Source organism: Mesoplodon densirostris, chromosome 12, assembly GCF_025265405.1.
Source record: "Mesoplodon densirostris isolate mMesDen1 chromosome 12, mMesDen1 primary haplotype, whole genome shotgun sequence".
Taxonomy (NCBI): Eukaryota; Metazoa; Chordata; class Mammalia; order Artiodactyla; family Ziphiidae; genus Mesoplodon; species Mesoplodon densirostris.
Genome location: NC_082672.1, coordinates 82,515,147 through 82,539,159, shown reverse-complemented (window position 1 = coordinate 82,539,159; position 24,013 = coordinate 82,515,147). Strand labels below are relative to the sequence as shown.

The window sequence follows — 24,013 nt, the reverse complement described above, 5'->3', positions numbered from 1 at the left end:
GAAATGAAGACCCAAAACAGCCATAAATAAATAAATAAATAAATAAATAAATAAATTTTTAAAAAGCCAAGCATTTGAAGCCCTTAAAAAAAAAAAAAATGAGGCAGCAGCTGGTGGTCAAGCTTCTCTCCTCTCACTCATGTCAAACTCTTTAACACAATAATCCCTCCTCAAACCTACCCTCAGACATCCCATGCCTCACCATTAAATAGGTTTAGGTAAAGGAGATGTGCTACAGATGTGATTTAAGCTAAAATAAAAACAACACTGGTAGTAATAGATGGAAATTTTCATTTTTATTGATAAACCATGATTTCCTATTGAATAGATCATGAAGTACAATTAACAACAACACTCTAACATTTAAAATTTAAACATTCAGAATCACCCTGGTTCAATATACAAAGCTTTAGTTTCTGGGAAAATGATGTTTTATTTCAACAGTATCCTTCTTATATGCAAAACAGCTTCTCAAAATAGAAGATTTATGAATAAAATCTTATAAAGCTTCCTGTGTACAAAAAAAATCAACTCTACTGTATCAACTGCACCTTAGTAGAAGTCCAAAACATAAAGGCTTGAAGGACCAGAATAGAGCCACATTCTATTAAATCTATCAAAGACAAATCTTAGTGATCTATAAATGGAACATGGAACTATCGTCTACCACTGATTCAATACCCTGGCAGAAGAGTGGTAAACCGTGGCCTCGTGACAACATGGACAGAATTATTCTTAAGTATGTAGTAACATATATATCAATATCATCCCTATTACAAAGACACACACATACTAATGTGTAAGTGCCCTGTGAAGTGCGAAACTCAGAAATCATCTAGGAAATATCTGTTTTCCTGTATTACAACCACTGAAATGAAATGGCAACATTTTAGTGAATGATGCAATGTGGCACTTTTGATGAGGCACATGAAAACACAACTCAATGGCTAGAAATAGTTTTGAAACGAGCCTACTCACAACCAATATATACTTAATTAAAAATGTGTATTTACTGTTTAGTTTCTAAAGAAAGTAGTATAACAGTTCTCTATTCAAAGTAGTGATTAAAAAAAATTGCACCTCAAATTACTCCCAATGCAACTTAGGATATTTAACATTAATACGAATATCATTTGAACAGATGATAGGAAATTTTTAAGTTCTTAAAGGTGCTATGCTTTACTGGAATTTGAAAAAAATCAGAATATTCTTCTGTCTAACAGAAGCCTCTACTGAGAGTGCATAAAGTTCTGAGGCTTATCCAAGACTGAGTACACTTACTGTGTCTCAAATTTTAAAAGTGCAAGTAAATGATGCGGCCAAGAAGATGTAATGGCATCTGGACCCATGGGAGCCACTTGAAGAACACCAAATTCAGTACTGTCCTTATGTTAAGGAACCTTGTCAAGGAGGTATTTACAACATATTTTTATAGAAAACAGTATTAAACTTCCATCAAGCAAATTAGAAAAAGTGAGGCTGTTAAAAAGAAATCCAGATTACATGCTGGAAGGCTAATAAAATGGCTCCTTTAAAGAATGACAAAGAAACATCATAGCTCCAATTTCTTACAATGTCATAGGACAGCCAGAAATGTTGAATGATATCAAATTGAATTATATCAAAATAATTGAATTGTATACTGCCAGAATACTTATAACTAAATTTAACATAAAAAGAAATTACAGTTAAATACAACTTTTTAAAAAAGTAATTACACCCAGACTCAAAAAAAATGGGAGCAGGGAGAATTACGCTATGTACAATTCTGAAAATTCCCACGTGTGGAATACAGCACTGCATATATAAGTAACAAACTGTTATATTAACACAATCCTCCACAGATTATAATATAACCAAAATACTAAGCCAAAGATGTTATTGTTAGAATATTTTTAAAAACATAAAGTATAAGGGGACCACACAATAAAAGGAAGCATTTCATTGACCCAGCATATTTCAATGGGCTTTAACTTCTTTTTTAGAATTATAACTGAAGGCAATAAGATGGTGAAACCACATATAACAGCATTGTTCTGTCCTTGAATTATGTGGCTACTAGTTATTCCCAAAGTTCCGTGTCTGGAATCATTGGCCAGTCAAAACTGGAAGTCACACATGCTGGTGTCTTAATGAGGTTCCCACTCAGTGGAAAAGAAGTGGGGACTTTAAATTAGTTCATAACAGAAAATGAAATTGATGGCATTCTAAAGGAAAAGTTTCAACATCAGCAAACTTAAAGGTAAAAAGAGATTTTTAGTATTATTACTCGTAGCATGTGAAGAAAAGAAGAGTCAATACCGTCAATTATTATTACTATGTGTCCTCCTTTCTCCCTGATGCCTGTGGCTTTTTGGTCCCTTTTAATCCAAGCGCACTGCTGCCACAGAGCCAGCGCTCTGAGAGGCGTGACAGAGGAAGACGCCCGCGTCCCCGATGCCCCACGCACCTCCAGCTGCGCTGACTCTCTCCCCCTTCCTTCTTCTCCTCTTCTTCCTCAATCCCCTCCTCCTCCTCACTTTTAATACATTTATAAGAAAAAGAGATGCATTACAATATGAGTTACAAGGTGAATTTTTAATCTGAAAATCTGAAATAATTCACAAAAACTATTAGAGTTCTAGTTTTTAAATGAGGAAACATGGTTTAAAAAAGCTACAAACATGATTTTAAAAAGCTACAAACTGTCTTCCAATGGCTTTCCATTCTGGTGTTTCCTAAAATACTACACTAGAAGTCCGGTATGAACAGAATATAAGCTACAGAATATAAACTATTTACGGTTAGTCTGAGGCTCTCTGGGCAGCGAGGGGGTATCCTTTGCCAACACGCTCCTCCAACTTCGTTCTAAGATACTTTCATCTCCAAACAAGTCCTAAGCATATAAAAGCCGAAACCCCGCACAGGAAAGCCCAAACCCAAGTGCCTTTTTCAGATCAGATTGTTTCAAAGGTGTAACACAACGAAAAACTTTTCCCCACTTGAAAGTAAATACAAGAAAATTATGTGTTTGATATTTAACTGCTCTCTCTCCATAGACCACTCTCTGAGGATCTATTTTCTACATTTAGGTTTCAAGCTTTAAAAACCTGAATGTTAGTAATTCCTACTTTTGTGTCCAAAATATCCATAAGCATTCCATGAACATCCACTCCACTGTAATTTAAGTTTACTAAAATAAAAACATTCTTTTTAAAATTTACTTTAAAATATATTATTTGCATCTTTTATTTTTGGATTTATTTTTAAACAGTTGAAAATACTGCAATGCAGCTTCTTTGGAGCCCATGACGATTACGTTTCTACATCCCCTTGAGAGAAATGCCGAGTTCAGGAGTGAGCTTAAACCAATTTTTAGATTTAGTAAAAGATCTTTAAATTTTTTGGATCTATCTAAAATATTTCAATGTATTTCAGATGAAAAGAAGAAAGGAAGAAGGGAAGGAAAGGCAAGATGAAACAAAGGTGAGAAAAGAGGAAAAACAGGGAAGGGGGAAGAAAGGAATCTTTCCTTAAAATTTCACCCAGATAAATGAATATTATCCTTCCAAATACAGGGTAACCCATGACACAGGTGCTCAAAATTCAAGAATCTTCTATAAGATTCAGAGCGTTAGATGTCACTGGACAGCTGGTGGTCTGACACTCAGACACCTGAATCTAGAAGGTTCCACAGGACCCTGGCCAACACTGTACAGTACTTCAGATCTCTCTGATCCCCGTCAAACCCCAGCTTCTTTCCCAGACCATGGGGGGGTCCAGTCTGCTACATCTCATATAGGAGTTTGCTGTGCCCCTGGCTTAGCATCCCCCATGACTCACATGTGCCTCCTGGTCTAGGATCTTCTGGTCCAAGTCACGTGAGGCACGCGTTGCAATGCCCTCTGACCCCCAGCCTGAACAGAGCCCACATGCGGGGCTGAGGACGCAGAGGAGGGCACCCGGGACCCTTCTGGGCATTTCCCAGCAACCTCAACCTCTGAGCCGCCGGCAGCACAGTGAAGCCGGTCTCTCTCTGCTTCTCTCCAGAGGGAAAACAGAGGAAGAGTAAGGGCTGGGGTATGTGACTACATCTGGAGTGGAACAACACCATTCCCTTTAAAAGAAAAAAAATCACCACCTCCATCCTAAAGAAGGAAGTTATATCTGATTAAGAAGGATGTACTGAGACCACTGGGATGGGTGGTGTAGGCGGAGGGTTAGGGTGGATACAGAAGGAACAGAACAAGCTCCTCCCACGGGTCTGTTTCTTCCCAGTTCCAAGGAAATGCATCGTTAATACTACAGCAGACACTGATGTATAACAGTGCTTAAGAACCCAGGCTCATTTCCTCTGGAAAATGAAAAGAATCATCTAAAATAACACACTTATTCTGGAGAAAATAACACCTCCAAAAGAATCCTAAAAGATTTTAAGAGGGAGAAATAAAAGAATACAGCTGCAATAATTCCGATTTTTTGTTCCACACAGAAGTCAGGGGGAGAATTCTATGCAGCTACACACACAAGGACCAGTTGTACACCCCCATCCCATCCCATAAAAAGAAACACATTGATTTTCAAAATAGAGGCGATATTTGCTTATGAAAACAAGACAATCACATGTGACTTCTGGAAATGAAAGTGTTATGCGGAGTCTTTAAAAAAATAAATCACAGCCAACACTGCAAAGAGAACAGAAGCGTGAAGCAGACAAGGAGGGAAGCGTTAGGGTGAGGAAGGGAGGCCGAGGCCTTGCCGTCACAGGGGCCGCAGGTGTGTGCGTCCCCACAGAGGTCACAGGAGGACAGCTGTGCTCTGGAGTTGTAGCTTCTCACCGCTTGCCGCCCTGTTCAAAGAAGCAGATGTCGGTTTACATGCCTCCTTTGTTTAGAAACATTTACTTTGCCAAAACTTAAGAGCATTTCAATACACTTTTCTGAGTTTTCCGTTCTTCACATAATTTTATTTTTCTTTACAAGAAACAACTGAAATACTCAAGGGGGGCCCAAACTACCAAGTCCAAGAGAGAAACAATGCTTTAAGTCCAGTTTCTGTACCTCCAGCAGCTGGCCAGCATTAAAAGAGAGAAAAGAGACCACAGCTGCATGCAGCAGTTCAACCGCAACCTGAAACTCTTCCTGGAACAGGAAAGACTGTAAATTGAGGATGTTTTAACCTCCTTGAGAGTTTATTTTGGGGTGACATTTTCTATGCATTCAAGTAAGGCTCTACTCATTGGAACTACTGAAGAGAAATATTTACCATGGACTTCATTTAAAAATGCAAAAGTATGAAGAGAACACTACCTGTGTGATGCCTTGTTTCACTGTTTTAAAACATTAAGCACATAGTCTCTAAAACTATTCAACTTGGGTAAATTTTATAGTACAAGCTAATATTTTTTTAAAAAACTATATAAAGCACCAATAGCACTACAGTAACCTTACTATAAAGCATAAATGATTTTTATTTTTACAATTTTTTAAAATTGTAAAAAATTTGTAAAAAATACAATTTCTATTTTCAAATTTCTTCACAATTTTTCATTGACCTTTTTAATATTTTAAGTACGTTTTCTAACTCTAGGGTTCTTCAAAGTGGGTTGGTTAGTTTATTCTGATCTTTCCCATGTTTTCATTTTAAATGCACCCCCTCATACATAAGTTGTTTTCCACAAAAAAATCTCAGAGACTGAATCTTTTTTGCTTTTCAAATGTTTAAAATGTTCTCCATACACCTAAGAAGCATCAGTTGGAGAATGTTTCAACAATCATGTAACGAAGTTGGATAACTAGGTACTGTCACTGAGTCTCCACAGTGGATCTTATCCTTCTACCAGAAAAAAAGTGCTGCATCAGTGTGTCCCCAAAATGTCCCACAAGAACTGGGGGTGAACTCCAACAGGAGGCAAAAAATGAGAGGAACTGGCTTGTTGACTTAGAAGGAGAGAGAGCTGGTTGTCTTGCATGAACACTCCACCAAACACTCCCAACCACGAGGACAGGTTCCTCGTACTTTAAAATGTAATTATCTACAACTACCTAGGACATGAAAATGTTCATGATTCTCACGTGTTCTAATGATTCTGAGCCCCAGGAGTGCTTATTCAGGATGAATGTGATGACAAGTAGAAACATTAGCCTGAAGATCACACACCGACAAAAAGTCACTCTGTGATTGAACAGAGATTCGTCCTGATCAACTTAGATGATCTCCAGACTAGATCTCTACTTTCACATCCTAAATTTCAAACATTTTATAAAGTAAAAAATTACCAGTCAAGTCAAAGAAGCTCAAGTTATTTTCCAAACAGACTATAGTTTTCTTTAAATGATAAAAAAAATCTGTTACAATAAATGAATTTTAGCAAAACAAGACTCCCTCAGTGAAGAAACAGCTAAACCCAACTGAGGCTCGTCCACTGCAGACGCTGTTCATGTTCTCTCCTGAAGAAACCCCGTTTTAAAACCAGAACCCGATAGAGTGGGTGCTTGGAATAGGAGCAGAACCTTGGAAATTGAACATAAATGGACTCTCTGTGTCACTTTTTCTTTATAAAGTTTGTAGCTGGGAGTTAAAAACCTAAAACATTATGAGCAAAAACATCACTTTTTAATATATGCTAAATGCTATCATGTGATTACTTTTTTGTAAATTATCAATTGTCTTCGTTTAACCGTAAAAAACTCACCTTCTGCTCCACCACCTCTTTCACTACCCCAAACAACACCCGCCCCCCACAAAGCCAATCCAGCAGATGACCACTCTGAATGAAGGAATGAATGAGTGAAGGAATGAATGAATGCCTGGCGTAACTCCCAAAGTATCACGAACCCCAGGACGCACTTACTTGGTTCATAGTAATCCATTATGGACACTGAAGCATCTTGTGTATTTGACACTCTAAAGTTTCTCACAGAAGGAATATCAACACAAAACTGGGTTTCATTTACCTTGAAAAATACAAAAGACTTTTAAAGGTGTGGCAAATTATGTGTTCAAGAGAAAGTAAAAGACATTTCTTTCTCTTATCCTTTTATCAAACAGCTATAGAAATAGACATTTAGGGAGCATTTCTACACACCCGGTACTGGGGTAAGCACTTTATAGAAATTACATCATTTATCTTGTAAAACAGTCCTTGCATGATCGGTATTGTGCTTACTTCCATTTTACTGAAATGGATACTGAGAATTAGAGTGGTTAAGTAAGCAGGAGCCCAGAAGTGCATGCCCCTGGCCCTGGTGCTTCACCAAAATCCCCCATCTCAGCTTTGCACCCCATCCTGGTTGCTGCTACTGACTCACACCCACCCCCTTCTCTGGAGAATCACCCTCAGCTCACGGGAGTCACCTCATCCAGTAAGTGAAGAAACCTCAGAGTGGGGGATGTGGCCCACAACCAATAACTGACTGATATGGGCAGAAAAGGCCAGCCTCCTTGCCTCCAGGAAGGACACTTAATGCCAATTTGGCAACTAATACTGGTTAAGGAATCTGAAATTGATAAATTCCTTTAAACATTCCATTACATACCAATTAGCAGTAAGTGAAAAGACAAATTATTCAGTCAAAATGTAAGGACACTCAAATTAAAATAACCATGAACAAGAACATCACAGATACAGAACAAACTCCAAACCTAATTACATTATTTTTAAAAAACCTTAAATGTATTTTTCAAACCCCAAATTAGGCCCATGGCTATCAAGCAGTATTTAATATATGAAAATCACTGAACAGCAAAAGAATCTAGAAACTTTGAATTAGTTTTAACAGCTTTTTAACCAAAGTGGTTTTTGAAGTCTTAAAACAAAGAGAACATTAAGGAACTAGGTTTTTAAAAGTAGATTCACTGCGGAAGCAATATAATTGATTCACACTTGGCAAAACTTGAATAAGAAACATACATATTCCCCCCATGTAACATGAAATCCTAAGAACACTTAGAACTCAATTTTGATTCCACATATGAATTTCATATAGATGTCAGAAGAATAAATTTACATGCCAGAAGTTTTGAGACATAACAAGTAGAGTCTTAAGTTCCACACTAACCTTTCTCTCACATATTTTATGCACCTTATTCTTGGATCAGTAGCTTTCATACAGTAATGGGAAGAGTACATGAAAATTATATAATAATTTTGTGTAAAGACCAAACCTCTGAGAATATTCTATGATTTAAGCACCTAACTTTTCAATGCAGGAATATTAACCCTTTTGGGATATATTAAAAGCCTTTTTTTATGAAAGCATTTTGAAACATGCAATTAAAGCTTTCATCATCAGCATTTTTTTTTTCATCAGCAGCATTTAAACAAATACGTTTAGCAATTCCCTGAAGCAAAGGAGTTCTCCAGTTGACATCTGGACTGCATTTTGGAAATTATATCACAGCAATTTCTATATGTTGAACATCTGGTATGAAATAATAATTTTTTTATCAAGACTTTCATCAGGTTCACCATTAATAGTAATTCTCCTTAAACTAATTTTACAATAATGTCTTTTTAGTGAGGACAACAGATAGTTGCCATGTGAAAGTTGCTCGGGGACACAAAAAGCCAAAATAATGACATAAAGAAAACATTTAAAGTAAAGGTAATTTTGAACACAATAAATAGTGGCTTTGTCAGTGGTTACCAATGTGAAACTTAGGTTTTACTACTTACAGAGTCTAAGTAGAGGTTGAGTTTTCCATGGTCGTGTTCTACTTTTTTCACGGTCTCACTCAGGGAAATGGCATCTGAGGACACGGTAAAACCACTGAGGAGGTTAATTTCCATAAGGGCCATGCCACTTCTAGCTGGGCCCAGAAACCTAAATCAAAGAGGAGAGGATAGAAGAGAACCCTTTAGGAAAAACCTAAAGCTGTTGGCAAATTATCTTCATATAAATATTAAAACTGCCAAGTATTATTCCAAATATTTACTGTTTCATTGAAATAAAAAATTACTACAGAAAACTGTAAAAAGGTAATCCTTTCCTTACAGGTCTGAAATTCTTATAACTTTCAACCACATGAGGAATAGAACAACGGGTCCGTTTGTCAGTCAGCATGAAATGCCTGCAATGCAGCAGACTTGGGCCCCTGGGTTTAAGGAAGGCAAACTTTGCCCCTTCGGTGGGCAAATCTGTTTTCTAGTGGCTGATACCAAACGACATTGCATTTTTCATTTTCCCAAAAGTTGATGGCACTAAGCTCTCCAACACAAAGCTAGGAACCGAAAAAGAGGCACCACTTGATCACTTAGCAGGAGACAGCGGCCAAGTCATCCACAACCTTCTCTTCATCTGGTTTTAGAAAAAAGAAGACCAGTAGGCAAGGTCCTTCCCTTTCTTCTCCCACATACTTGGAGCACATTTTGTGTTTTCTTTAGCCACCTTGGGAGAATGACAAGCCTCAGAAAGCTTTATTACACTTGCGTGTAGAAAATTTTGCTTTTTAAAGCAGCAAACTGATGCCTGCCAAACGTGATTGAAAAGCCACACAATATAAGTGCTGACTGCAGTGGGCTCGGTGATCCCAGGCAGCTGAAATCATCTGCTGGTGAGGCACTCAGCCAGAAGAGATGCTATTGAAAACCAATACGGGCATTAAAACTAGAGGGTTTTAGAGATGAGAAAAACAGCCAACCTGCTTAGATACGATGACTTCAGTGCATCAGAAGTGCTTTGGTTGACCTGGTCTTTCCACCAGCCAGGGGCAGAATTTGTTAAATTACCATGCCACAGAGAAACCTTTTCTGAGGTGAGTAAGGGCTTGGACCCTACTGATGAGAATAAAGTGCCTGAAACACCAGCTATTCTTTTTATAAAGTGCCACTGAAATAATTCATTTAAAATGTATTTTGTATTTCATAGCAGATTTTTCTCAGAAAACTAGTAGCAACATCTAAATCCTTTTTATAAAGCCCCCAACCCTGACATTAAAACACTTCCCGGGCTTCCCTGGTGGCGCAGTGGTTGAGGGCGCCTGCCGATGCAGGGGGCGCGGGTTCGTGCCCCGGTCTGGGAGGATCCCACATGCCGTGGAGCGGCTGGGCCCGTGAGTCATGGCCACTGAGCCTGCGCGTCCGGAGCCTGTGCTCCGCAACGGGAGAGGCCACTACAGTGAGAGGCCCGCGTATCGCAAAAAAACAAAAAACAAACAAACAAACAAACAAACAAAAAACACTTCCCTTCTCCAGGTCCTTCAAAAAAAGAAAGAAAGAAAAAGATATAGATATCCTCTACCTAGCAAAGTCTATTGCCTGTCTGATTTCCTGATGCTGGATTAAGATTTGGAATCCTGCATCTTTACAGGAGCCCCTATAAACAGTGAAACCCCATTATGGTCTGAACGTCAGTTTCACCTCATGTTCCTCCTCTGTGTCTTTACCTGACCTCCCTAAGAGGTAAAATCCTTCTCATTGCTCCATAAGGCTATTCTTCTTTGCCCTTTTCAAAAGTAGAATTTTAGACTTGCTATAAGCAGCTCTTTGCAGGAAACCACCCTCATGAGGAAACCCCTTGTCCTGTCATATTAGCAAAGCTATACTGTAACTAACCTAAACCAGGCGCCCCCGTGCTCTCCTCATCTCCAGCCCAAGCACACTTTTCAAATCTTCTGATCACACAATACCTTGCCTAACCTGTTGGTTCTTTCTGTAGATCAAAAAAGTAGAAATGGGCTTCCCTGGTGGTGCAGTGGTTGAGAGTCCGCCTGCCGATGCAGGGGATACGGGTTCGTGCCCCGGTCTGGGAGGATCCCATATGCCGCGGAGCGGCTGGGCCCGTGAGCCATGGCCGCTGGGCCTGCACATCCGGAGCCTGTGCTCCGCAACGGGAGAGGCCACAACAGTGAGAGGCCCGCATACCGCAAAAAGAAAAAAAAAAAAAAAAAAAGTAGAAATGGGCTTCCCTGGTGGTGCAGTGGTTGAGAGTCCGCCTGCCGATGCAGGGGACGCGGGTTCGTGCCCTGGTCCGGGAAGATCCCACATGCCGCGGAGCGGCTAGGCCCGTGAGCCATGGCCGTTGAGCCTGCACGCCCAGAGCCTGTGCTCCACAACGGGAGAGGCCACAACAGTGAGAGGCCCACATACCGCAAAAAAAAAAAAAAAAAAAAAAAAAAGTAGAAATGAAGAATAAGTAATTAACAGATGACCAGATCTCTTCCCCAGCTTCCCCTTTAGGAATCTTATGCACAAACTGTGTGAACAAGATGGCATCTAAAGAAAGATCACAAGAAGACCACAAGCCTGCAAACAGGGGCAGGGGGGGAATGGCAATGGCTCTGACCCCCCATCTCAATGATTAACTGAGATTACTCCCTTTTTTCCCTTTAAAAACTGTCACAGCTGGACTGAATCTTCAGAGTTGATCTCAGGACATGAGTTAACCTTCTCCCCAGATTGCCGGCTTTTCTGATTAAAGCATCTTTCCTTTCTACCAACAACTGCCTCTCAGTTATTGACTTTCGAGCGGCAAGCAGCCAGACCTCAGTTCGGTAACATTGTTTTCAGGATTTATTTTTATTAATTTCTGTCTCCTCTTCCAACTAGTAAGTTCTGTGAAGACAAGGCTGTGTCTTTTTGACTAACCATTATATTCCAAATCCTGACACTGTGCCTGGCACATAATGGAGACTAAACCAATGTTTCCTGAGCGAATGAATGATGGAAGGAGTAAATGAGAAAAGCAGGGATAATAATAGCACTTACTTTATAGAGTAATTCTAAGGATTAAATGAGACACGTGGGTAAGTCATTGATACAATGCCTGGCATGTAAGTTTGTGATAAATGTAGGTAGTTGTTGTTTAAATAATAATAACTTGATGTTGTTTTTCTGGAACAGAGCCCAGTTGTAATCTTAGTAAAGTAAAATGGGAGTCCTACTTTCTTCTCAGCTGAAAAGGAAGCTACTGCAGAGATTTTGATATCCCCAAGCTGCTGGTTCAAAATGCCCTAACAGGTGAGGAAAGGGGCAAACACATTGACAATTGATACCAAAATCAGGAACAGGAAGGCCCTGGGACTTCCCTGGTGGTCCAGCGGGTAAGACTCCACACACTCCCAATGCAGGGGGCCCAGGTTCAATCCCTGGTCAGGGAACTAGATCCCACATGCATGCCATGACTAAGAGTCTTCATGCCGCAACTAAGAAGTTCACACGCTGCAACCAAGAAGTCCGCATGCTACAATTAAGACCCGGCGTGGCCAAAATAAATAAATAAATAATATTTTTAAAAATACTTTCAAAAAAACAAAAGGAACAAGAAGGCCCAAGATAGTAGGGATGGTAGCAGTAATGGAGGAGACTGGGTTCAGGCAATGGCTAAGAAGGTTGACCATCTGGAGAAACACCTACGATGACCTTGAGAGGATGTGGCAGCTCAGGGCCGCATCAGTGACCTCCAGCCCAACAACAGCCCAAGGTCAACCAGATGCTATGGGATATTTAAAAAGGGCAGGCAGAAGCTTCTCAATATCAATGCGTCTTGCAGTAACACCCAGCTGAACACCAAATCATGCAGAGCTAAGAGGGGAGATTGACAAGGAAGAAATTTTAGTCTCTTGATTAACGAACTTTCTGAAGGACTTGCTCTCAAACTTATGTGTGCATTAGAATAAGCAAGAAAGCTGAAGGCGGCTTCACAGACCCTGAATCTATGAAGTCAGTAGTCTTGAAACGGATACCTTTTTCTTATGACTTAACAAGATCCTCAGATGCTCTGGACACAGAGCACATTTAATAGTCACCTTATTAAGTACTCCCAGAAGCTGTTAAGTGCCTAATTATCCAATGCAAGGATCTTCTAAACTGGAATATTTTCACTGTGTCTAAAAAAATACTATGCTCTTCATTGAACTTGCACACTCTTATGAATTTTTGAGTTAAGTGCACAAAACTAAAGGTTAAATATGAACCTGGAATAATTACTTAACAGAAAAATGACCAACAAAAAGAAATAATCAATTTTGGAGTATTAAACATGATTCGTTAAAGTTTTTATAAATTAAACCTGAGTTTTATTAAACTTTTATATTCAAACTTGTTATAAATACAAGGAAAACTTGTAAATAATTTGGGCATGTTGAGAAATGCTCAAATACAATTAGCAGTATTTCTAGTTTGTAATCTGAAGTGTAATGCATAACTGAAATCTTTGTTTAACTCCTCCTTATATTGATATAGTTCAATAACTATACAGAGATATATTGAATATAATTAAATATATAAACAACCATAGATATTTAATTAAATCTTCAAATCTATTCTTTTAAGGAGAAGGAGAAAAAGGAGGGACTTAGATACCAACCTTGTGCACACATTCAAATTCAAGTGATTGATATCATCTTTATCCTCTTTTACAGCAATGTCTAAATCAAAGGCTTCTTGATCTTGGATAGATCTTCGGATTATGGAAGATCTGGAATCTTTCACATTATAAATAACATTAAGCTGTAATAAATAACAAATAAGCATAAATAATAAGTTACTAGCAATAAATTGCCTTCGTTATGTATCCTAAATATTAGGTAATGATTCTCTTTGGGATAAACCCAACTAGATTGGTAATCTTCAACCTAAAAAAAAAAATTAGTTTTACTAGCTAACGAAGTATCATTAACAAAAATAATTATAAAAGTTTATAAACAATGATGTTTAAAATTGAGAAAAATTGTTAGGTAATATTCCAAGTATGAAAGACCATCGTGGACAATATTCATGTGTATTTTTTTTTCAAATAATGTAAAACACTCCCTTGAGGGAAAAAGTTAAACTATTGCCAAGTTTCCTGAAAGCCTCCACTAACTTCTAAGCTCTGCTGCCCAACTGGAGTTATTTTTCACAAGCTGGAACTATCAGTAAGATAAATCAAAAGGTTTTCACCCAAGAGCCTTGGTGGGACAAAAACCTATTCAACTGCTAAGGCTTCTTTTTCGATCACACAATGTTTTTCAAAGAGGATGAAATAAATGATGGATTTCCAGTCAACTGGGTCTTTTTCAGCATATACTCTGTGCCCACCACCAACGTGAATGGCGCTGCGGGGACCCTGAGGAGGCGTGAGGACCAGTGTTTTCCTCAAAGGGACCCTAAGATCAGAAGCTTGGGAATGTCCTCTAAATTTCCTAGGCCTGCCTCATGTCAAGCTGAATCGGGATCTATTTAAATTCTTCACCCCTTCCGCTTTTTTTGATACTAAGGTTCATAAACCTTACTATTATTATGTAATATTGTATTTTCTTTTGCTAATACTTAAATCACACACACACACACACACACACACACACACACGCACATGCCCCTCCGACCTAAACGTGTAGTATCCACTGTGGATTTACATACTTAAAAAAAATCCTCTAAGCCTTCATCTTTCAAATCATCTTTCAAACCTAAGAGTTCCAACTTTTTATTCTGCCACACCTACATCATATAATCCTTCCTCCCCTTGATCATTCTGGAATATCTCAGTCTGGACATTCTCCAACTTTTTCTTAAACTACAATTAAAAGTGTAGAGTGTTCTTGAAGCAGTTGAAGAATGGTTCCATCAATTGGAGAGATAGTCTGCGTGATTTTCATTACTCCCTTTCCCATGGCACGCATTTCCCTTTAGAGACCAATCTCATCACAGAACAAACACGACTACTAGATTTGTCCCCTGGGTCATAATTAATATTCATCTATAACTAAGTGTTAGCATTTATATTTGGTCCACAATAGAGCTCAACTGCTCACTCAGAGAACGTCAAGAAATCTTGCAGTTTATTTCCAACAGCTTTGCTTTTTATCATTTACTGCAAACCTGAGAGTTTTCCTTGCCCTCCTTTTTCCAGAGCACTTACAAAAATATCAACTAAAGGAAATGTCAATACCTATTTCTGGGTGACCAGCTTTTCTGCAATTTTTCCTCCATTACAAGAAGTACCTATTGGTCCCTACGTTTCATTTTCTGCATGTTGATGCAACATAAGACAGGTGAACATTCTGACCACTAGGTACCATATTTACTTCTGTGTCCTTCAAATCTCAAATAAAAATCATCTGACTTCAGTAATTTATCTACATTTGGTTTATCAAGAATGAGTTCCAACCAATTTGGTGGTTTAAGTACATAAAATTTTTTAATCGTATCTAAAATATCTTATGTATTTACTTTTAGATTTACTCTTCACATGAAAAGACAGCTTGAGAGTGAGAATTTTCACATGGTCTTTGTTAGTAAAGACCAATACAAAGGGACTTCCCTGGCGGTCCAGTAGTTAAGGCTTTGCCTTCCAATGCAGGGGGTGCGGGTTTGATCCCTGGTTGGCGAGTTAAGATCCCACATGCCTCATGGTTAAAAAACCAAAACATAAAATAGAAGCAATATTGTAACAAATTCAACAAAGACTTTATTTAAAAAAATACAAATTATTCACTCTTTTCTCTTTCTAACCTTTTCATTGAATACTGTTCTTTTTAACTGTGATTTTTCCTTGATTTTAAAAAACATTTACTGTGTTTTGAGTATCGTACAAAATAATCTTCACATTATTTCTAAGTTTCCAAATTATACCTGACCATGTGCCCTTCACATTGTGCCTTAGAAAGTACATCTGTTCTCTCAACTAGAATAGCTGTACTGGTTTTTGAAAAAGTACTTTTTCTCTATAATAGCCTTTTTTTTAACTTTCTCAGTAAATCTTTCAGGGTTTGTTTGGTTTGTTTTTTCTAACCAAGCACATAATCTTTTTTAGTACTATCACATATTATTTTGCATCCCAATAACATGGTTTTAGGTCCCCATGATTTTCATGTATTATTAAGCATAATAACTTCCATTCAGTATTTTACATACTACTTCCATTTTACTGTATCCCAGTTACACCATAAAGGGTAGATTTCTTTAGCTTTTCTTCCTAGAGCACTGAACATATCATGCTCTAATTGTTTTATTTACTATAATATATAATTTTACAGCAAAGGGACACATTTCCTATCTTCAAGTCAATTACTTATAATACCATGTTGACCTTTATATTGTTAAATGAATATTAAGAAATGGTAAGTAAAATGCTATATGGTTATCAAGTCACAGTAGAAACTCTACCCAGCATTACAATTTCTAAGCTGTATTTTTACCAAAAAAAGGTGGGAGTTCCCAACAATTCACATGAATCATATTGGAGGATTTTAATCCTTACTTCAAAAAGCATATAATACTCAAGAAATATTATCAAACTATAGATTATCAAACTATATAGTTGCTGTCTACTCACTAGCTAGTAACATCTCCAACACTTTTTGTTAAAGATAGTGATTTATTTTGCCTAAGTCACAGAAATAAATCATTAAGAATTTTATATCATCTAAGTTAAAGATTTAGCAGTGCCCCAAACCAAAGAATTAGTAGAGCAAGTCCTATTTAACAAAACAAAAATAAACATTATCACATACCTGACAAATAGCAAATCCAAAACCGCTTGCAGAAATATTAACTACAGTTGGCTGTACCACAGCAAGCTGAATAAAGGTGGAAAAAGGTGAATAAGGCTAATTGTCCATATCTAGGTCCTTCCAACCAGCACAAGAGATCACCGTTATTCCTCACTGGGAGTGTAAGCTGTGTGCGCTCTAAAGTCCTAAGAACTTTACACGCCTCACATGTCAAAAGTTATGGGTCAACCAGATAAGGGGGGTGAAGGCAGAGGAAGTGCACATTAGTGCTGTGGACAGGTCTGCCCTTCTGTAGGGGCTGAAGCATGAAAGACAAGAAATGGAAGTCATCCCTCCCTCCTCAAGTCTCCCTCAGCATCTAAGTCGCTGGCCTTCCTGAGAACACAATGGCACCCCATCACTGACTGGGACCAACACTACTCCTTTTTCCTTTGCCATCACCCCTCTCCCTCAGGTTCTAGCCTTAAAGTTACCGCTTTCACCCGTTACCCCCAACTTCCTACAAGGTTAACCAAGGGAAAAAAGTTATGGTCTAGCATAGCCCTTTATTCCATTTCAAAGAAAGAGTTCTACTACTGGTTCTATCAATTCACCTAAGAGGACATGTGGTGCAGCCTAAAGGAACATGGTCTTCAAAATCATGGGTTCAAATCCTAGCTCTACTGTTACTAGCACCATGATCTTGGGAGAGTTAGCTAAACTCTCTTAGCCTCAGTTTTATAATATGTACGGTGGGGATAAAGGTACTTGGTCTGAGAAGTAAATGCAATAGCACATGTAAAGAAATCTGGCACAGGGCCTGCAAAGAATAGGAGCTCAACGGGTATTCATTCCTCTCCCCGTAAGACAGAGCCCATGTTTTCTCCTTTTCCAAATCTGTCCAAAGTTCTCAACCCCTCCTCCCTTCCCCAGCTCGGCAAATTCAACTAAAGGAGGGTACTCCTTCCTGCCAGCACAGAGCTCTGGGAACAAATCTTTGCTGAAGTCAACAGAAAGGAAATAGAGCAGTACTCCAGCAGAAGGAATCATCTACACAGACATTCGGAGAGGCACGCCCTTGTCCACACCTCAGCCGTCTGGAGGAGAAAGCGGTTCTGTGTGCTAATCACAAACTTCACAGGACTCGGTGAACTGGACCCCACCATGGTCACTTGGATATTTGTCTCCTCTGTGTTCATTACGGCTGCAAACTCAGACAGGGCCTTCAAGGCCACAATGGTGTCCTGTTGGGAAGAGAAAAAGATGTGTGCACATAAGGCTATATTAAAGCCGCCAAAGAGTAAATTTCAGTCATGTTTAGGATACCACTGCACACTCATCCACCTTCCTTGGGAGTGGATCTCTCCTCGATTCACCTTTGAATCTGCTTGACCTGGAGTCTAGGGAAGACTCAGAAAACATCCGCTGACTAGAACTGAGCTCCTATTGTACCGGGTACCAGAGATGACAAATGGCTAGTGAGACAGGGAACTAATTTATCCCATATGGGTGTCAGATACGATGTTTATATCAAAGATGAGAAAAAATGAAAATTAGTAACTTAAACCTTTGATTTAAGTTACTAAACTTTTTAACTGTCATGTAATTTTATGAAGTCATAAAATAAAGCAACCACATATAGAGAGAGAGAGAGATTTAATTTTATAAATAGCTTTACATATATATATATATATATATATAATTATTTTTATAAAGAAATTTAAAGTGATCATCACTCACCTGGGTAGATGCAAAACCTCCCAAGCTATTTCTCTGCCTGCTTAGCCACCTCATAATCGGGATTCCCTCAGAAATCTGATGCTGCAAGAAGTGTGAGAGCAGTGCATAGGCTGCAACTTCAATATCCAGGGAGCTTGGTTGCCAGGATTCAGAAAGTCTGGACACTGATGACACCCAGAATTGCATGCCTCCTGCGGGAGGAAAGTAGTAATGGTCTGGCTGAATACAGAAAACTTACACTTGATACCATTAAACATTCCTACACTGGTCCAAGTTCTCCGTGAGTAGCATAAAAGTATACCTATTTCTATACATGTGTATATTGATACCAAGCAAATATATGTATATCAACACACACACACACACACACACACACACACGTACTTACATGTCACTTCTTAAACTATTAAAACTTATAAAATTTCATCTTTGTCCTTTTACTTACATTTGAGGACATTTTGATAAAAATATTTTCCCAAGAGAAATTCCACATGTTTGGCTCAAGACCAAAAAGCTATAAATCATTATTTTTTTTAAACCATACTCTTCCAGACCATCCCAAAATATATTAGGACACATGGGAAAGAACCCTGTTCTGGGAATCTGCCCTTAACCAGCCCTAATGGGAAAGACTCCTTTTTTCATTATCTGAAAGTTGGTGTTATAAGTTCAAAATCCAAGACTCCAAGAAAAAATGAGGGACCCTGGCCAGCCTAACAACCTTCCTAGAGATAGTCCTGCTAGCCCCCAGATGAACATGCTATGTGGTACCCCCTCCCCATTCTCTCAAATATGCTTTTTTTTTTTTTTTTTTTTTTTTTTTTTTTTGCGGTACGCGGGCCTCTCACTGCTGTGGCCTCTCCCGTTGCGGAGCACAGGCTCTGGACGTGCAGGCTCAGTGGCCATGGCTCACGGGCCCAGCCGCTCTGCAGCATGTGGGATCCTCCCGGACCGGGGCACGAACCCGTGTCCCCTGCATCGGCAGGCGGACTCTCAACCACTGCGCCACCAGGGAAGTCCTCAAATATTACTATTTAGATGATGACTACACCTCAGTGGAATGTGAAATAACTACCACCTAGCCAAGCAGAGAAGCAGAAATGTCAAGGACTACTTCAGCCTCGATGCAGTCACCTTCTAGTCCCCAGCACTGCAACAGGTAAGAAGGATGTACTCTAACTTACTGCTAATAATAACACACTATGTTTTACAGTCTCAGAAGTCTCTAAGCACCTTCCATGATTACCCCTTCTTGAATTAACAGAGCTTTAAATAAACTGACATGACCTAAAACTCTTTCTGCCCACCCAGCCCCTCTGCCACACAGAGGCCATTTGGAAAGTAATAACACCTGTACTTTTTGTCCTGTTGTAGCCCCTAAGCAGCTGTATGATTAAAAAGTCATACAGCTCACTAACAGCATTTTTTGACATTTGCATTTCTGTTAGCATTTTAATTCACATTTTCGAACACCTGCCACGTGGTAAGCCCTGCACATTATCTCGTTTAATCCTCACAGCAACCCTAAAGCAGGTGTTACTCTCATTTTACAGACAGGGAAACTAAAGCTCCTAAAGGTAAGTAACAGAACCAGAATTTGAGCCCAAGTCTCTCCAAAGACCAAGGCCTTAATGAGCACTCAAGGCCACCAAGCCAGAAATGGCATCAGATGATTCAAAGGGTAACTGACACATGGCAGAACATATCTAAAAGAAGGAAAAACCCAAGGCCCCAAGTTCTCTAGAAAACTCTTGGGGAGAGTAGCAGCAGGATGGCCATGTCAACCCTTTCTGATCTTACTTGCATCTCATTTTCATCCCATTCAGAAGATATAAATGTAATCAACTTCGCACCTGGTATACAGAACTTTCTCACATCATTTACACATTTCATAATGCAGAACGGGTTGCACACATTACCGTCTTGTTCTGCTCTCCAAGTCAGCATATTCAAAGCGTCCTTGGCTTTAGGGCTTCTCACAGATGACAGCGCATAAGTTACAAGAGCCAGGGTGTAATTGTCTGAAATTCCTCTATCGAATTCAGACTCCAAAAAGTTGATAGACTCCTGCACATCACTATTAGGCTGGAAAGAAAAAATGTATATTTTACTATTCAAAATAACCTGTCACCAACATATTTAAATAAAAAGTATTTTCAAACATTCATTCAAAAACAATTTCAGTGTCTATTAAGCACCTGACTTTGTCCTAGGCAATGGAAATCACCCCTGATCACTGACATTTAATGATCTGCCATGTATTTTAAAAATAACATTGCTTTTCAGGTTCTACAAGCAAATAGGCACCATTCCATAGAGGGAATAAAAAAATAAGAAGTGGAGCTTTTGCTAATGTTTCTCCCATTGTCTATCACGAACTAAGATGAGGGCATACAATATAGCCTGAGAAAGATACCTCTCTTATATGACCTCAGGTGTTGAAGCTCTAAATTGAGGGGAAACTATATATTCTCAGCTTTTGGAATGTGGCCACAAATGCAAAGCAAAAGACTACTCAAATTCGAGACTTCAAATGTGATGGAATATTGCAAAATCCTTTAAGTTTCCAGACATGTATTTGACCCATCAAGACCTACCTTTCTTGTGATTTTCCACCCATTATTTATTAAAGATTAAATACCTGATACTTTTTATATCCCAGGAGAGAAGTCACAATATAAGCCGTAAGGGTTACTGGACTTTTATTGCCACCTTGAAGCTCGCTGTGGATCACTCTTCCTGGCTCCCAAAATTCACCATTGGATTTTTGATGTCCTTTGAGCCAAGTATATGCTCTGTGTAACACATTCTCATCAATATCTATGTAAGGATCAGCTTCAAGGAAACATCTTAAAACAAAAGCTGACAACCTTGGTGAAAAGGGGGGGAAAATTACATAAAATACACTTTATACAGTCCTCCAAATTACTGAGCAAGAAAACACCAACAATAACAACCCTTTTCCCGCATCAGAAGATTCACCAAGGCTCAGGGAGGAAGATGGCGGAAGAGTAAGACGCAGAGATCGCCTTCCTCCCCACAGATACATCAGAAATTCATCTACACGTGGAACAACTCCTACAGAACACCTACTGAATGCTGACAGAAGACCTCAGACCCCCCAAAAGGCAAGAAACTCCCCACATACCTGGGTAGGGCAAAAGAAAAAAGAATAAACAGAGACAAAAGGATAGAGACGGGACCTGCACCAGTGGGAGGGAGCCGTGAAGGAGGAAAGGTTTCCACACACTAGGAGCCCCTTCGCGGGCGGAGACTGCGGGTGGCGGAGGGGGAAAGCTTCGGAGTAGCGGAGGAGAGCACAGCAACAGGGGTGCGGAGGGCAAAGCGGGAAGATTCCCGCACAGAGGGACGGTGCCGACCGGCACTCAACAGCCCGAGAGGCTTGTCTGCTCGGCCGCCGGGGCGGGCGGGGCTGGGAGCTGAGGCTCGGGTATCGGGTTTCAGTCGGAGCGCAGGGAGAGGACTGGGGCTGGCGGCAGGAAGAGAGCCTGAAGGGGTTGGTGCACCACGGCTAGCCCGGAGGGAGTCCAGGGAAAGGGTCTGGAGCTGCCGAAGAGGCAAGAGACTTTTTTCCCTTTTGTTTCCTGGTGCGCGAGGAGAGGGCATTAAGAGGGCTGCTTGGGGAAGCGCCGGAGACAGGCGCGGACCTCGGAGACGGGCGAGGGACGCTGGGGCTGCTGCTGCCGCCGCCGCCGCGGGGCCTGTGTGTGAGCGCGGGTCACTGTCCGCCCCGCCTTCCGGGGGGCCTGTGCACCCCGCCACTGCCGGGGTCCCTGGACCCGGGGACGGCTTTCCCGGGAAAGCGCACGGAGCGCCACGGGCTGCTGCAACGTCACGCCGGCCTCTGCCGCCGCAGGCCCGCCCCACACTGCACGCCCCTCCTTCCCCTCTGCCTGAGTGAGCCAGAGCCCCCGAATCAGCGGCTCCTTTAAACCCGTCCTGTCTGAGCGAAGAACGGACGCCCTCCAGCGACCTACGCGCAGAGGCGGGGCCAGGTCCAAGGCTGAGACCCGGGAGCTGTGAGAGCAGAGACAGGGAAATCTCTCTGTGCAGCCTCGGAGGCAGCGGATTAAAGCTCCACGGCCCATTTGATGTGCCCTGCGTCTGTGGAGTGCATGAATGGACAGTGAATCATCCCAAATTGAGGAAGTGGACTTTGAGGACAAGATTTGAGACTTTCCCCCCCTTTTCCTCTTTTTACAACGAATTATCGCAAATTAAGGAGGTGGACTTAGAGAGCAAGATTTCAGACTTCTCGCCCTTTTCCTCTTTTTACAACGAATTATCCCAAATTGAGGAGGTGGACTTGGAGAGCAAGATTTTTGATTTTTCCCCCTGCTCTCTTTTTGTGAATGTGTATGTGTAATCTTCTGTGTAAGATTCTCTCTGTATAGCTTTGCTTCCACCATATGTCCCAGGGTTCTATCTGTCCGGTTTTTTTTCAATAATTACTTTTTAATTTTAATAATGCTACTATATTTCATACTTTATTCTATTTTACTTTACCTGCTCTTTCTTTTTTTCCTACCTTCCCTTCCTCCCTCCTTCCCTCCACTCCTCCTTTCCTTCCTTTTCTTTCCTCCCTCCCTCCCTCCCACCCTTCTTCTTTCCACTTTCTTTTTCTTTCCTTCCTCCCTCCCTCCCTCCTGTCTTTCTTTCTTTCCTTCCTTCCTCCCTCCTTCCCTCCCTTCTTCCATTCACTCTTCCTTTGGCTTTCATTCCTCCCACCCTCCCTCCTTTCTTTCTTTCTTTCTTTCCATCCTTCCTCCCTCCTTCCCTCCTTTCTTTCTTCCTTCCTTCCTTTCTTCCCTTCTTCCTTTCTTTCCCTCTCTCTTTCTTTCTTCTACTAATTCTTTCTTTCTACTTTTTCTCCCTCTTATTCTGAGCCGGGTGGATGAAAGGCTCTTGGTGCTGCAGCCAGGAGTCAGTGCTGTGCCTCTGAAGTGGGAGAGCCAACTTCAGGACACGGGTCCACAAGAGACCTCCCAGCTCCACATAATATCAAGCAGCGAAAATCTCCCAGAGATCTCCATCTCAACACCAGCACCCAGCTTCAGTCAACGACCAGCAAGCTACAGTGCTGGTCACCCTATGCCAAGCAACTAGCAAGGCAGGAACACAACCCCACCCATTAGCAGAGAGGCTACCTAAAAACAGAATAAGGCCACAGGCACCCCAAAACACACGACCAGACGTGGACCTGTCCACCAGAAAGACAAGATCGAGCCTCAACCACCAGAACACAGGCATTAGTCCCCCCAACCAGGAAGCCTACACAACCTACTGAAACAACCTTAGCCACGGGGGACAGACACCAAAAACAACGGGAACTACGAATCTGCAGCCTGCAAAAAGGAGACCTCAAACACAGTAACATAAGCAAAATGAGAAGGCAGAAAAACACACAGCAGGTGAAGGAGCAAGATAAAAACCCACCAGACCTAACAAATGAAGAGGTAATAGGCAGTCTACCTGAAAAAGAATTCAGAATAATGATAGTAAAGCTGATCCAAGATTCTATTTCCAAGATCCAAAATCTTGGAAATAGAATAGACAAAATGCAAGAAACAGTTAACAAGGACCTAGAAGAACTAAACATGAATCAAGCATCGATTAAAAACACAATAAATGAAATGAAAAATACTCTAGATGGGATCAATAGCAGAATAACTGAGGCAGAAGACCGGATAAGTGAGGTGGAAGATAAAATAGTGGAAATAACTGCTGCAGAGCAAAATAAAGAAAAAAGAATGAAAAGAACAGAGGACAGTCTCAGAGACCTCTGGGACAACATTAAACGCACCAATATTCGAATTATAGGGGTTCCAGAAGAAGAAGAGAAAAAGAAAGGGACTGAGAA

At 40.4% G+C, this 24,013-nt stretch overlaps 1 protein-coding gene across 1 annotated transcript in view; it reads right to left on the bottom strand.

Moving 5' to 3' along the window:
* Positions 1-316: 316 nt before the first annotated feature.
* Positions 317-24,013, bottom strand: part of CD109 (CD109 molecule) — a 129,773-nt gene continuing 106,076 nt past the window's right edge. The window contains exons 25-33 of the mRNA XM_060114417.1: positions 20,774-21,002; positions 20,052-20,217; positions 18,133-18,323; positions 17,481-17,636; positions 16,414-16,479; positions 13,287-13,429; positions 8,657-8,804; positions 6,833-6,935; positions 317-4,828 (exon numbers count right to left, since the gene is read on the bottom strand). Coding sequence (XP_059970400.1) covers positions 4,653-4,828; positions 6,833-6,935; positions 8,657-8,804; positions 13,287-13,429; positions 16,414-16,479; positions 17,481-17,636; positions 18,133-18,323; positions 20,052-20,217; positions 20,774-21,002 — 1,378 coding nt within the window. The 3' untranslated portion in view covers positions 317-4,652. The remainder of the gene's footprint in view (positions 4,829-6,832; positions 6,936-8,656; positions 8,805-13,286; positions 13,430-16,413; positions 16,480-17,480; positions 17,637-18,132; positions 18,324-20,051; positions 20,218-20,773; positions 21,003-24,013) is intronic.